Source organism: Diabrotica virgifera, chromosome 4, assembly GCF_917563875.1.
Source record: "Diabrotica virgifera virgifera chromosome 4, PGI_DIABVI_V3a".
Classification (NCBI taxonomy): Eukaryota; Metazoa; Arthropoda; class Insecta; order Coleoptera; family Chrysomelidae; genus Diabrotica; species Diabrotica virgifera.
In genome coordinates, this window is record NC_065446.1 from 62,497,705 (window position 1) to 62,513,547 (window position 15,843).

The window sequence follows — 15,843 nt, forward strand, 5'->3', positions numbered from 1 at the left end:
AGTGACGCTTTGACAGTTTTAATTTCACGAACCGAAGGCGAGTGAAATTATATCAAAGTGTCACGAGGGCAAAAATTCTATATTAATTTTAGAGATCGAGTGCAATTTGTTGCGATTATTTCATGAATAAAACTGTTCAAAACCAAAATTTTATTGTAATTTATTTATTTAAGTATAAATGAGTACAATTAAACACACAGTTATTGTAAATATTTGACGGTTGAAAGTCATCACTTCTATAATTTTTGAACATTAATTGTCATTAATGTCACTGAATGTATTTTTTCACAGCAACGAAGGGCATCTGACGTAATATACGTGACGACGAGAAATTATCAAAAATTATCAGTTTAATTTGTATGTATGTAGCTTTCTATTGGTCAGAATCTCCTATGAATGAAATAATCAACATTAATATCACAAGAAAGTGAGAATACATTGAAAATAATGCGACAATTTTTTGAAAACTTGTTGCCTGTCAATACACACAAGAGCTCGCAGCGCTCGAGTGACTATTGTCGAATGGAGACAAGTTTGAGAAACAAATTTGAGCATTATTTTCGTATTTATTCTTACTATCGTGTGATATTCGAAAGAATATTTTTTATTACTAACATACAAAATTCAAGTCTTTGTAAATAAACATTCAGTGACATTCATCACAATTAATGTTTTTCAGCTTGCCAAAGTAAACAGCACAATTTAGAAAATATTCAGACGAAGATCTCAATAAAATATTATTTAAAATTATTTTTAAATACCAGTATAAGTGATAATAATGTGATTGAACAGAATTAAACACGTGATGAAAAATCTTACTACACATTTGGAAATTAGAGACATTACAAAATAATCGCTGAATTTTTTATTTTTGTAGGTTTCTATTTCATAATCTTTGTGAATGAAATAATTAATATATATAGCGACTGTTTTACAGCATCATAGGCCGTTTATCGCAATTCGAACGCCATTGGTTTCTGTTTTGCCATGAATCTATTTCTATATTTCTTCTGTTCATGGCTATATTGATCCCTTTTTCCCAAGACTTTTTTGGTCTTCCTTTTTTCCTTCTTCTTTTTGGGATCCACCTCCAGGTTTTAATTGGTAATCTCTTATCATTCATTCTTCTCATGTGTCCGTACCAGAATAGTTGTTTTCTCTCTATCGTATCCGTTAATGTTGTTTCCACCTTCATCATTTCTTTTATTCTATCGGTTCTAACATGATCGTGTAATGTTAATCTACAGCATCTTGGCCAAAAATTGTTCTCTACTGCGTTTATTCGGTTCTGCATTTTCTTATTTATTGTCCAGATTTCTGAGCCATATGTAACTGTACTTTCAATAAGTCTAGGTCTTCGCCTGTGCAGCCTATTGTCATATATTCTGTTTTGTTTGTATTTATTTCCAGACCCCAATCTTCATACTCCTCTATCAGTTTTCGAACCATATAAACAGCGTCCTCTGTATCCTCCGCTAGAACCACCTGATCGTCAGCAAATAACAAAGTAGTCAGATTACCCTCTTCTATTTGTACTCCCATTTCTTAAATTTTCTGAACCATTTCTTCAGAGCCGTGTTTATATAGATTTTGAAGAGGGTAGGGCACAGGCAGCATCCCTGTCTTAGACCCTTGTTAACCTGAAAGTATTCTGAGTGTCCATCTCTCGTTTTTATATAACTACTGTTTCCTTGGTAAAAACTTTTTACCGCATTAATGTACTGTGGGTGTACATTGTTCTCTATAAGAGATTTCCAAATTCTATTTACCAGTACACTGTCATAGGCTTTCCTTAAATCTATAAATACTAGATGTAGCTGACTTCCATATGCTAGTGATTTTTCAATTAATTGTTTTATACAAAACAGGTTATCAATACACGATCTTTCTGCTCGAAAACCACTCTGCTCCTCCCAGTCCTCATATTGACTTTCTATTCTATCTCGTAGTATTCTGCCGTACAGTCTACCTGCGGAAGCTATAACACTGAGTCCTCTGTAGTTTGTGCAGTCATGTTTATTCCCTTTCTTGTGTATGGAGCTTATGCTTGCAGTTTTCCATTCGGATGGTATCTTATCTCCATTCAGGCATTTATTAAATATTTTCGTCAAGTTTTCCAATACTACATCCGGGGAAAATTTAAAGAGTTCCACAGGTATACCTCCGGGCCCAGGAGCTTTATTGTTTTTCATTTTCGATAATGCTTGTTTGATTTCCTTTAGTGTAAATGGATCACAGTTATTCTGAGTCATTTGGAAGTCGTAATTAACATTCTTAAATTTCTCTCTTTTCTCAGTTAGTAAGTCTGCATAATAGTTTTTCCACGTTTCTTGTCCAATTGGGTCTATCGTTACTTTTTCGTTTCTATTAGTTTTGAGGGTTCTTACAGTTTTCCAGGCTTCTCTAGATTTTGAGCTCCCTAATAATCTGTCAATCTCATGGCATTTTCTGTCCCAGAATTCGTTTTTAGTTTTCGCTACTTGCTTCTTGACCATATAGCAGTACCTTTTGTAAATTTGTCGGTCTTCTAGATCTTGTGAGGTTAGCCATTTAATATAAAGTTCTTTCTTTTGTTTTATAAGATCCTCTAGTTCCTCGTTCCACCAGTAGTTTTTCCGTGTTTCTACTAATGATTTTTCTCCTACAGCCTCATTTGCCGCTTCGTGTAGATACGTTTTAAGAGTGTTATACATTTCTTCAGGCGATCCTGTAGGTTCGTTTTTCATTTTTTCGGCTAGTCTTATTCTATACAAGAAGACTGTGGAGTCATTGTAAAAACTATCTAGGTTATATGAAATAATTAAACTTTTGTAAAAAAATAACTTTTTATTACACCATGTTTTTATTATTTATAGGACACAATATAAAAATTGTAATAAAACAATTATTTTTCAAATCAAAATGTCAATTTTAAAAACAAAAATTTTTTCCGATACCGGGATTCGAATCCGAGCCTTTTTGGTGAAAGCCAGGTATCCTAGTCACTAGACCAATATTTGATTTCATATATTGAGAAATATTTGACGTATAAGTTAGATCTAAATGTCATTATATTATTTATATTTAAAATGGATTAAAATAAAAAATGAAACTCAATGCATCTATACAAAAGCTATTAAATATTGCATTTAATTAAGTTCTGGGCTCTTCTAAAAATTTTAAGTGTCTACGTAATCCGGAAGTATATTTAGAATGGATTACAAAATTCCCCGGACGCGTATTTACGTTTCCGTGTTCATTTCAAGACCGGGTAGTTTTGAAATCGGCACGTAAACGGCGGAGCATATCTGCTTTCAAACACGTGTGCATTTCAAGACGTTTAATTTTGAAATGCGCACTGGTTTCTAAAAGAATTTCGTGCCTAAAATTATTACAAATACGTGTCAAGTTGTAACATTATTTTATTTTATTTGAACTGTTTATCACAAATAGCTCCTATCTGCAGAATAACAAATTATCATTCATTGGATCTGTGGAAATAAAACAATTTTGTTACCAAAGTTACCTTCTTTTTTTCTTTATAATTTTTCAAAAAACGCAAAGTAGTGCCAAAATATCTTGTCAAAATAAACTATTACGATACGTATACATTTTGTAGTAATGCACAACAATATAGGTACTAAAAGTGTCATGTATATTAACCCTTAACTGGTCCGGTACTGTAGCAGTAGCGTAACTGGTCCGGCGTCGTCTGCGAAACTACTGTCTTTAAGAAAGCCAAACAACATTCAAAAATAATTTTTTTATATAAATAAATGTTACAAACATACCTTGATATGTTTATATAAAAGTGAACGTATTAAATTTGGGCGTTATTTGGGTTAAGAAAAAATATTAAAATAAAACTGAAATCCGCACAAATATTTGTGAAAAAGTACATAGTTTTGTAAAGTAAATAAAAAAAATATAAAAAACAACATGAAAAACAAAATGTATTGCTGGGATAGATGCTAAAACTGCACACTAAACAAAAAACTAGGTAAAATAAAAATCGATCAAAAATGTTTGTTTCCAGCATCAGTCAAACTTTACCTATTTTATATGCAATTTTTACATAGGTAGTGGTTTTGTACATCCCAAACAAACAGGCTTTTTGCAACGCAAGCACAGGTATTTTGTCATCCTGCGCTTTCTACAAGGACATAAACTGCAAATCTTGCGTTTTTCTAAAATAAGAACATCCTCTTGTTCTTCTTGAACTCCAAGTATGAACACAAAAAAGTGACACCAACGGTCCGGCGTCGTCTGAGAAACTACTCTCAACCTAACTGTTGCGATAACTTTTTAGGAACTGAGAGAAACTTGTCTCAAATACACCCACTTGTCAAGCTCCAATAGTTTTAGGATTAGATAGAACGACTTGCCTGTGGGCGGTGCCAATTTCCAATAAAAAATAATCAAAATTATTGAATCGTCTGTCAGACGACGCCGGACCAGTTAAGGGTTAAAAACATATTTTAGTTACAGCTAAACAATTATTGTTCAGCAAACATATTTTTAGCTATTTTTAAAGCTATTTTTAAAGAAGCAATATCAGAGGAAGAGCGGGGTATATAAATAAACGGAAAATTCTTGAAAAACATAAGATTCGCAGACTACACCGCTATTTTTGCAGACAGTTTAGAAGCACTGCAACGAGTAGTACCCAAAATGGATTACATGAAGTCAGTATAAAATATGGACTACGAATGAACGTTAAGAAAACCAAGTTCATGATTAATTCTAAGCAACATACAATAGGAAGGCTAGATATCGAGGGAAAACAAGTAGAAATAGTGAATAACTACAAATATCTGGGAACCTGGGTAACAGAAAACAACGACCAAGGAAGAAAAATCAGGACTCGAATCGAAATTGCAAGAAAAGCATTTATAAAGATGAAAAAAATGTTTTTTAATCGAGACCTTTCTCTGGAGCTGAAAATAAGAGCCGTAACATGCTACCTGTTCTCGACTTTTTTGTATGGAATGGAAAGATGGATACTGAAAGTAGACAACATAAAGAAGTTGGAAGCATTTGAGATATGGTGCAATAGAAGGATTTTGAAAATACCATGGATCGAACGAGTTACGAATGCACCTTAAATAATTTACTTAAACTTAAATACACAACACGACCCTCAAAGCTAAGTTGATAAACAACACGTGCAACGAATAATAGACCTATTAGTTCTATGCAATTGTTTGTAGAATTCCAACGCCACATGTTTCGGTACAAACCCGTGCACATTTCGGGGGTTGGCGCTTTCAAATCAACACCTTTTTGGAACTAGATATTATGTATCACCGTTTTGGTGTCCGTTTCAAAACCGCAATGTCTTGAAATGGACACGCAAACGGAAATACGCTCCCCGGACATAGTGACAAAGACCAAGCCAAAGTAGGTACATAGTCTCATGGAATCCATTATCTTTAAACGCAAATAACTTGAAAACTACTTAGTTTTTCGCAATGAGACAAAAGGATGATATTAAGGTAAAAAGTAACAAGTAATCAAAAAACATGCTAAAATGATTATCACGACAGTGGCGTAGATTGTGAGGGGAAAAGGGGGCGAAAATGAAGTATATATCCCTACAGCACGCCTCTGGTAACAGCGCAAAACTATCTGTTAAGACTAGTTAAAGTACACTAAAATGTGTAAACTCTGTGTCAAGTTTGAACAAAAAATATTAAAAGGTGCTTGAACCATGCGCGAAAATAATTTTAGAATATTTGTAATAAAACACTATGTATCTCGGTAATGAGAAATATTTTATTTGAGTGTTTTGGGCTAAATCCTCGTATTTTGTGCTGGGGTTTCTCCAGTTACGATATGAACAATTTTTAATGAAACACCCTGTTTATTAATAATATAGGTGTGCAAAGTCCGCAGATAGTGTGCTACTTTTTCTATAAACAAAATGGTGCCCCCACATCTTGTTTTTTTCAATTATTGCTCTATAACTCCAAAGATTTTAATTTACACCAAAAACACTCAAATTCACCGTAATTAAATTCTGCATAGAGACAGGTTTTTCCCGATTTACTTCGACGAAAATTTTCTTCAGAAAACGTGGGTTTTTCCAAATAAATCTTTAATTTTCAACTAAAATTTTCTGTAATCAATAATTAAATAACTTGGTGACATAAAGCCATTTTGGTATAGATTATATTTCCAGAAGCCGATGGAAATGAAAGGAACAGTTTAGCAACAATTAAATTGTTATTTAACAATTCACGGTCGCTATAATCACTGTAATGCTTATCATAGAAAAGAATAACTATGATTTTTGTATACAAAGTCATTATGCCTATCTAATGTACTTTACAGACTTGAAATTGGACCAATTTAGCGGCCTCAGGAATATTTTAAAATTATAAACAATTTGTTGGCTTATAAACAAATACAATATCTCGACAACTGTTAAATTAAGTTAAATTATGAAAACGCTATTGAAAGTAAGGCGACAGGACGGTTCTTTTAAAAGAAAAGACGTTTAGTTGCGATGAGTGGTTCCTGAGATACAACCCGTCAAAGTTCACGAACATGTACGGATGTACGGAGAAGATATAAACAATAGGATGGTAATTTTCGAACCGTCGGTTTTGCATACCTACATTAGAAATATATAGAATTTATAATATTCGATTACAGCAATAAAATTGCTGCTAAATAACTTTTTCCAAAAATGGCCTATTCTCCGATAATCTGCCCAGACTATTACACCAGATTATACAGTGCGTCCATAAAGTAACGCATGAATTCTATTTCGTAAACCGACGACTTTAAGGAAAAATCCCGAAACAGGTCGATTTTTATTTTTAAATTACGATTTTTTGGAATATATGTCATACTAGTGACGTCATCCGTCTACGCGTGATGACGTAATCGATGATTTTTTTAAATGAGAATAGGGGTCATGTGATAGCTTATTTGAAAGGGTATTGAATTATCTATTCACGTATGTAAATATTAACATAATTATTTATGCAGGGAGTTAAAAAAATATTTTTAATTAAAAAAATTGAGACAAAAAGAAGAATGTATGTAATTTATTTAATTCGAAATGCATTTTACTACTGTCAGAAAACAGAAAAAAATTTTATTTGACAAATAAACATTGATTTTCGCTTAAACGAAATGTTCAAACTGGCAAGAGACAGGTGGGTGGAAGCTTTAACATTGAATTTAAGCGAAAAACAATATTTATTTGTCAAACAAACATTTTTTTCCTGTTTTCTGACAACATTAAAACGTATTTTGAATTAGATAAATTACATACATTCTTCTTTTTTTCTCAATTATTTTAATTAAAAATTTTTTTTTAACTCTTTGTACAAATAATTATGTTAATGTTTATATTATGGAATATAGAATTGAATACTCTTTCAAATGAGCTATCACATGACCCATATTCTCGTTTAAACAAATCATCGATTACGTCACCACGTCCAGATGGATGGCGTCAGTAGTATGATATAAATGCCAAAAAATAGGAAATTAAAAATAAAAATCGACCTGTGTCGGGATTTTTCCTTAAAGTCGTCGGTTTACGAAATAATGAATTTATGCGTTACTTTATGGACGCACTGTACTAACACTTAATTATTCAAAATGTATTTTAATAAGTTATTGAAATATTTAAAATATTTATGTATATCGTCTTTTACACTTAGTTTTAATTTATGAAAAAATGAATAAAAGTTAAATCTGAAGGATTTATTTAGAATTTTAAAGAGAGAAGGTTCATCATATACCCCTGTTTCTCAATAAAATTACACGACCTTACAAAAAATAAACGCATGTGTATGCCAATAATAAAATATTTAACCTTCCATCTCTATTCCAGGATTTCTTCGTACACGTCCTTTTACGAATCCCGCTCAGCCAGCGGACAAAAGTTGGGACGCTTCCGGGGACAACTTGGGGATCAAGGACATCGCAGCAGCTCTGCACTGGATTAAGTTGAACATAGGGGCATTCGGGGGTGACCCCAGCAGGATAACTCTCGTGGGCCACGATACCGGTGCAGCTCTCGTTAATTTGCTCTTCGTCTCACCCTCCTCAAAAGGTACGTGCTATATGAATATTGTCTAACACCATATTAGTCCAGGACGCATCTGTTTTGAGATGGACGTTGAGAGGTGACTCATATGTTTTGCAGAAATTGCTTGGAATTAACTCATAAAATAAAAAAGAATGTGTGTGTACTTTGTACGCACGTAAGAAGCTATACTTCTATTATAATATAATTTCAGCGAAATAAATATACCTACTTAACAGTTACAATAAAAAAATTAACAATAATTACCAAAAATGAACCAAAGCTTAACAATGCCAAATATTAAAAAAATATATGAATCGTCCGGGATTTGAACCCGCAATCTCGCGATTTTTTTATCTCTGGTTCAATGCTCTACCAACAAGGCCATCAAGCCGCATGCTAGTTACCTTTCAGATATACGTAATTATACATCACGGTGCCAAGTGAAATATAAAAATAGATATTTTATTATTTTACGCCCAAGGAAGACAAATCCAAAGACACAAAATTATAATAAAAAACCTTTTAAACCACCTTTTTCAAATGGCGCAAGTTGTATTATTAATACTAATGTTAATAAATGAAATATAAATATTTGGACGTTTCACAATTTGACAATTCACTTTTAACTACAGTGCCTTAAAAATTTTAAAGCACTAGTGCCTTAAAGTAGCATTTTTAGCGCTCCTATGGAGTCCTAAAAATTGCATTTTTAACACGTTTGTAGAAAAATATATTTAAAAATACTAATATATTCTTTCCACACCTTTTCTGGACTGATACATATATAAATTAAAACATTTTGAAGTATAACTTCAAAAATATAATATGAAAACTATTTAAAAAGGCAGTATAACTATTAACCCGCCGTTACACGCGTCTTCTATTGTGACGTGGTTGCACGCGTAGGAGCGTCGCCCTCACCTACATAAATTCGACTTATTTCGAGAAAGAATGAATGTCAACATGTATAAATATAAAATGGATTGTACTCACATATTATAGAAAGTCTCGTAAACCATTTTTTTTATTAATTCAACAAAACAAAAGTAAAAATAATATAGATCAAAAGCAAGTTTTCTTAATTTTCAATTTCAGCAAGCCACTGAAAAAATTAACGTTCTTTACGCGAATTCATTTTACTAAAAATACAAATTAAAATTAACAACTGTTCTGAAGCTATTTCTTTGTGGCATTTATGTAATTAACTATTAATATTTTGTATTTTGATAACGACGTCCGAGGTGGAATTCGAAACGTCAATAAAATCAATTTTTCAAGTTAAATTGTGGCTTATTTCCCAATTAGAATAGGTAATTTAAAAATGGGTTCTTAACCAGTGGCGCACGTAGAATTTTCCTCTGGGGGGAGGGGGTTTGCTTGGGCACCGAAAGTTTTTTGTATTATTTGTGAAAGACAAGTTACACTTTCCTACCTTCTTTTATATATATTTCTATATGCTCTGGGTGGGATTTTAACCCCCAAACCCCCCTCGGTGTGCCACTGTTCCTAACCTAATCCAAACAATAATATTTTAATTAAACCTACCTAAATTTTAAATAAAAACCTAAAAGTTTCTTTGAGATAACAGAAACGTGATTTCACCGTGACTGCACGCGCAGTGAGGAATTCCCTCACTTGAAGAGGGATGTCTCTTCTTTCAACTATCACACAGCACACTGACCGCCTGAAATATTCTATAACTTTTTCATACCCTCTCATGAACCATGCTAAAGGCATTCCTGGGTGCTTAAGGTTATCGTATTAGTTTACACAATTTCATTGCTTATAAACAAATATGGTGAGGGATTCCTTCATAGCGCGTGTAATGGCGGGTTAACTAACCTTTGTTGTTTCTCTTCCCACAAATTTTAAAACGCAACAACCATACATAACCAAACCGTCAACCGTCCAAACCACAGCTGCGCTACAGCTGCCATATTGGATAATTTTTGACATGTCATTGGAACGTCCAATCAGAACAAAGTTATAATGCGCATGCGCCGGGATCGTAGGTTTTAACATATAAAAATTCACCCTCATATCGCGCGTAAAGAAGTATAACTTCAATAATTTAGTTATTCTCCCACTTAGAAAGATCCGGAACATTGTTTAAATAATCAATATATCAAAAAATAAAGGAAAAATCGATTTTTTTATTGGTTTTTCGATTATAACTTTCAAAGTATTCACTTCCGAGAAAAGTTGAACTAACATAAAAGTTTCGTAATTAAATTTCCTACAACATAGAATTGGATAGAATTGTCACCCTTGTTGCAAAATAGCAATAGTTGCGAAAAATAAACATAAAAAAAAAACAAGTAGTCGCAATTTACGTTTTTCGCCCATTTATTCTACACTTAGGACCTTCATATTTTACACAAAAAAAGCTTTATGATATAGATAGTCAAACAATACTGTAAATTTGATTAAGATATGTTCAAAATATTTTTTGCAATCCATCTTTCGCAAAAAAAATTCAATTTTTCAAAATGTTGCAGGAATGAAAATAAAGTAAATAGCAAGTAGACATTTTTTACATATAGAAGAATATTGTACCGTTCATTTGCAATTTGCAAAATTAAAATCGGTTAACTGCCATGGCGCCAGGAATTTTTTTAAACAAAACATTAATTTTTGGTGCTACGCGCAGGACAGCAGTATTCGATTCACACAAGTTGATTTCCACCAAAATTTCTTCCAATCTTTATCTAATACATTATTTTCTTACTCGATGTTTTGTTGTATTTTAATATTTTATTTCCACAAAAATCAAATTAATTTGATTATTGTTTGTGAAATATTGTTTAAACAATTGCATATGTTTAAAAATAATAAACTTTTATTCCATAAGTTAAAATATATGAACAAAGAAAGTTTTTGCCAAAAAAAGTGTTATTTCAAAAAACACAGTATGTGTTTTTATTTTGCAATAAACAAATTTATTTATATCGAAATGTACTAAAAATTAAAATCTATTAATCATTATCAAAGGTCATTGGAATGTCCAATCAGAGCAAACTATCCGCTGTCCTGCACGTAGCACCAAAAATTAATTATTATTTAAAAAAATTCCTGACGCCGTAGTGGCTAACCGATTTTGATTTTGCAAATTGCAAATGAAAGGTACATTATGGTTCTATATGTAAGAAAAAATTCAACTTGCTGTTTGCTTTATTGTCAGTCCTGCAACATTTTGAAAAAATTAGTTTTTTTGCGAAAGCTGGATTGCAAAATTTATTTTGCAAAATCTTTTTAACCGATCTTAATGAAATTCACAGTATTGTTTTATTATGTCATAATTATGTTCTGGGTAAAACATGAAGGTCCTAAGTGTAGCATAAATGGTTGAAAAATGTAAAACGCGAATACTTGTTTTTTATGTTTTTCGCAATTATTGCTATTTAGCAACAAGGGTGACAATTTTTAAAATATTTAACTAATCCTATATTGTAGAACATTTAATTTCGTAACTTTTATGTCAGTGCATTTCTCGGAAATTAATACTTTTAAAGTTATAATCAAAAACGAAGAAAAAAATTGAATTTTTCCTTCATTTTCTGACATTTTGATTAGTTAAACAATGTTCCGGACTTTTTTGAATGGAAGGATAACTCAAATAATATTATATGAGTCATTTTCAAGCAACTTCTGCAAACAAATATGAGTCACCTCTTAATGTCCAAATGTACTAATATTTTTACAGATGCGCCCTGGTCTACCCTATTCCACGAACATACGTCTGTTGTGGATTATCTCGACAACGAATATTTTACTGTGCAAATTATGAAGAACGAAAGTAAATTGCAAAATACATTGTTGTTTATTGGAACAATTATTAGAGCCATTTACTTTCGCACTTCTTATGTTGCACACTAAAATATGCGTTGTCGCGATAATCCAAGACAGTCGTATATTCGAGGAATAGCCCATATCTTAAATATTTTGAAACGAGATATGTTACATCGAAACAAAAAGAGTATAGTTCCTATGTTCAATAATACTATTGACTTTGTCCTGACTACAGTTATTAGAGGATCCGATGTAAGGTCTGTTTAATGGATAAAAATTATTAGATATATAATTTAGTATGTTAAAAATTATAAACAAGGAGTATCTGATATAATTTTATCTTGCCTATAATTAATTAATAATTAAAAAATAACTTTTTTTATAAATTAAAAAACATTCGGCCCGTGCATAGTCTTATCCCATTGCCTGCTTCAATTGGGTCAGTTAGTTATTCATTTACTTTTACTTTTATTCTGTTGTTCTGGTAGATATTTTCGATGGTTTTAAGTATTCGTAGAGGAACCTCTCTTTAATTTGATAACGTCCTTTAATTTGATCCTGTTAAATGCCTTCTTAAAGTCCACGAAACATAAGTATGCCAGTTTGTTGTATTCTAAGGATTTTTCTTGAACCTGCCTCATTATAAATATAGCGTCGGTGCATGATATTCCCGACCTAAAACCTTGTTCATCTGCTAATTTTATAATTTTATTCAGTTTGTTTGTTATCACTTTGGTCATTAATTTTACTATTGTGTTTAATAAATTCCTATGTAATTCTCCGGGTCCAATTTTTCTCCTTTTTTTGAAGGGAGGTATTAGGATTGAGAGATTAATTGTTTCTGGAAATCTTCCGGGGAGAAGATCAAGAGGACGATCACCAACTAGATGGTCCGACAAATAGAGAACTCAACTGGAAACTCATTCTTTAAAGCTCTTAGAGCAGCTGAAGATAGCGACCAATGGAGAAACATTGTTAGGAATATTGGAAGGACTCACGATCCTCAGTAATGGGGAAACGACAAGAGAGAGAGAGAGAGAGAGAGAGAGAGAGAGAGAGAGAGAGAGAGAGAGAGAGAGAGAGAGAGAGAGAGAGATTAGGCTGCTTGATATCTATTCTTGTGGTATTCTGTTTTCTTCTATTATTTTTTGGATTAATTTTAATAGTTTTTGGAGAAGAAATGAAAGGGAAAATTTACAAAACAGTTATCAGACCAATAATGACATATGTGACAGAAACACGACCTGACACAGAGAGTACAAAAAGAATGCTAGAAAGATCAGAGATGAAAACCTTTCGATAAATCGATGGTATGACACAATGGGACAGAGCTAGAAGCACGACGGAAATATACGAAGATGCAAGGTGAAGATAACTAATAACTGAATAAGAAACAGAAGAGTAAAATGGAACGACCACATAAGCCGAATGACAACAAATTTATTAGTAAAGACGGCAGGAGACGGTTCTCCAATAGAAAAAAAATTTGCACATTTTTAAATTAATTTCCTCTATTTAGTGTCAGTTTTGTCTTATTGATTCATTATCGTAGCTAAATCAACCAAACATCGAAGGTATTATATTAATACCCCAGTTCAGTTACTAACAGGTTTTAGGACAAGAGTAGTACACTTCAGTCGAAATCAAAGTCTGTTAATATGGGTTAAATTGAGTAATCTCCTTTTTTACCTCCAATAGTTATTCTTCATTACAGCTACTCCATAAGAGATTTTCCCCTGAAATAATTCCTTAACCAAAGATACTTTGTATACGTATTTTACGGTTCGTTGTGTGTCTGCTTAGGCGAAAATTTATGATATTGTCTGTTTTTGATTGCCCTGAAAAGAAATAGTGCACCAAAGACTATCTTTTCGAGGACACAATTTTATGGGGCGATATATTCGAAACTTGGAGCGTATCGCAATAAATATTTTATTCGTGTGATGATATAAAATTACAGATACGGACTAACAATACCTCTTTTCGAAAAATAATTAAATCAAAATTATTGAACACAGTGTTTTTAAATAGCATGTATAAATTTCTGTGGTAAGAGAAGGGGGACGGTGGAATATTTCATGAATTAAACATCAGATCGAAAAACTGAAAGACACGTGTTTAATATTTTTTTAAAATCTACCGAATGACACTAAATATCACCTCCTGGTTCTACGAATAAATAAATAGCTGTATTCAGTACCATGAAAATTAATTTGCAGACTTCTAATATTTATATACTTTTCCGGGATTAACTCGACCTGTGTGTAATTTGGTATAAAAACAAACAATAAAAAACCAAAGTGATGTAAATCCAAAAATACTAAAACGTACCTCAACCTAGCACAATAAACGGGCACATTTTAGAACAGGTCAAGAGATTTAAGTACTTGGGATGTTAAATCGATAACACCCAAGATACGATTTCATCTAGAAATAAGATCTAGAATAAAACAGACCAGACAATCTTTAAAATCAAGAAATTGCTTTGTGATCCTCGCATAAAACTCCAAATTTGACTACGCTTATCAAGCTGCTAGGTCTGCTTGACTTTTCTCTATGTAGTTGAGACATGGACCCTTAAAACATCAACAACTGTAAGTAAATTTAAGGCCTTTAAAATGAGAAATCTACCGAAGAATCCTCAAAATTTCATGAACATAGCATACCTCAAACGAGGAAGTGCTGCACATAAAAGGCAAGGAAAGAGAAGTTTTCAATACAGTGAAAATTAGAAAAACATCATACCTAGCCCACATACTGAGAAATAATAAGTACCAATATGCTCAACTAATAGTGAAAGGATAGATCGAGAGAAAGAGGACTAGGAAGAAAAAGACTATCGTGGCTACACTTAAAAAAATTTAGTTCGTAATAATGATTAACAGTGATTATTGAATAGTATTTCGTTGTAACAACAATTAAATTTTTTAAAATATGAAGTTTTCGAGCCTAATAGCATTATTAATAATATTTAGAAAATATTAAAATATTACTAAAAGATTTTTAAACCGAAAACTTATTGGTCACAAAAAACTTACAATTCACGACCCCGTCTGTTCAGCTGGTAAATTCCAACAGAAAATGGACCTAGTTACTCGAAGGAGTAAAGACCAATATAAAAATAAAATAAAAATTTTATTTTTAATTCAGTTGCAATGCGAAGGCAAAACAATCTTACTTTTCAATTATTAGAATACGGAGCGCAGTCTAGTCCCTTGAATCGCGATTTTCGGCTCTTATTGGAGCCTCATCGGAAAGAACGTGGGCTTGTTCTCCATACTGGAAATTGAAAAGTAAGATTGTTTTGCCTTCGCATTGCAACTGAATTAAAAATAAAAATTTTATTTTATTTAATTTTTTGTTTCAACGAACTGTTAGACTTTGACGAATGTATTTGGTTATTGTCACAATGATTGAATAATAATTGTGAAAATAACTGGGGTACATTAATCAATAACACTCAATTTATTCAGCCAATAACTTAGTTTCGTATAATTAATAAATAATGTTAATTCTGGCAGCAACTCATTTTCTTGATTTACTTGATGACAAGCAATTACCTTGGTTTATCGTGACAACGTACAGATTTCATTAAAACAATGTACAAATGTTGTTAATATAGAGTAATATATGATTATTGTGTAGATGTAAACTGATTGTTGTGACAACGAATGCATTAATCAATCTACTACTGCGTTTAATAACCACAATCAATGCGTTGGTGGTGACAATAAACGTAGTTGTTGAGACAATAAATGTTTTGCTTGACCATTTGAAACGTTTCCAAGTGTAGTCCGTAGTAGAGGAAGTTTTCGTGTGTCTATTATCGTGAAATTTCGGTCGAATTATTTTTAAATTTTTTTCGAATCCTGAGAAAACTAATTAATATTTTTGAAAATCTAAACACACAATAAAATATTACAGTATTATCGAGGATCTGAAGTCCCTGAGAACTTCTATAATGATTATTTTAATAAGTCACAGGGGTGAAAAAGAGAAAATTTAGTATGATTTTTAATTTCAAA

General features: G+C 32.1%; 1 protein-coding gene across 1 annotated transcript in view; it reads left to right on the plus strand.

Annotated features, from left to right (window-relative positions):
* Nucleotides 1-5,450: 5,450 nt before the first annotated feature.
* LOC114338059 (neuroligin-1-like) overlaps nt 5,451-15,843 on the plus strand; it is a 472,731-nt gene continuing 462,338 nt past the window's right edge. The window contains exons 1-2 of the mRNA XM_050649228.1: nt 5,451-5,481; nt 7,832-8,053. Of these exons, the coding sequence (XP_050505185.1) occupies nt 5,451-5,481; nt 7,832-8,053 (253 nt within the window). The remainder of the gene's footprint in view (nt 5,482-7,831; nt 8,054-15,843) is intronic.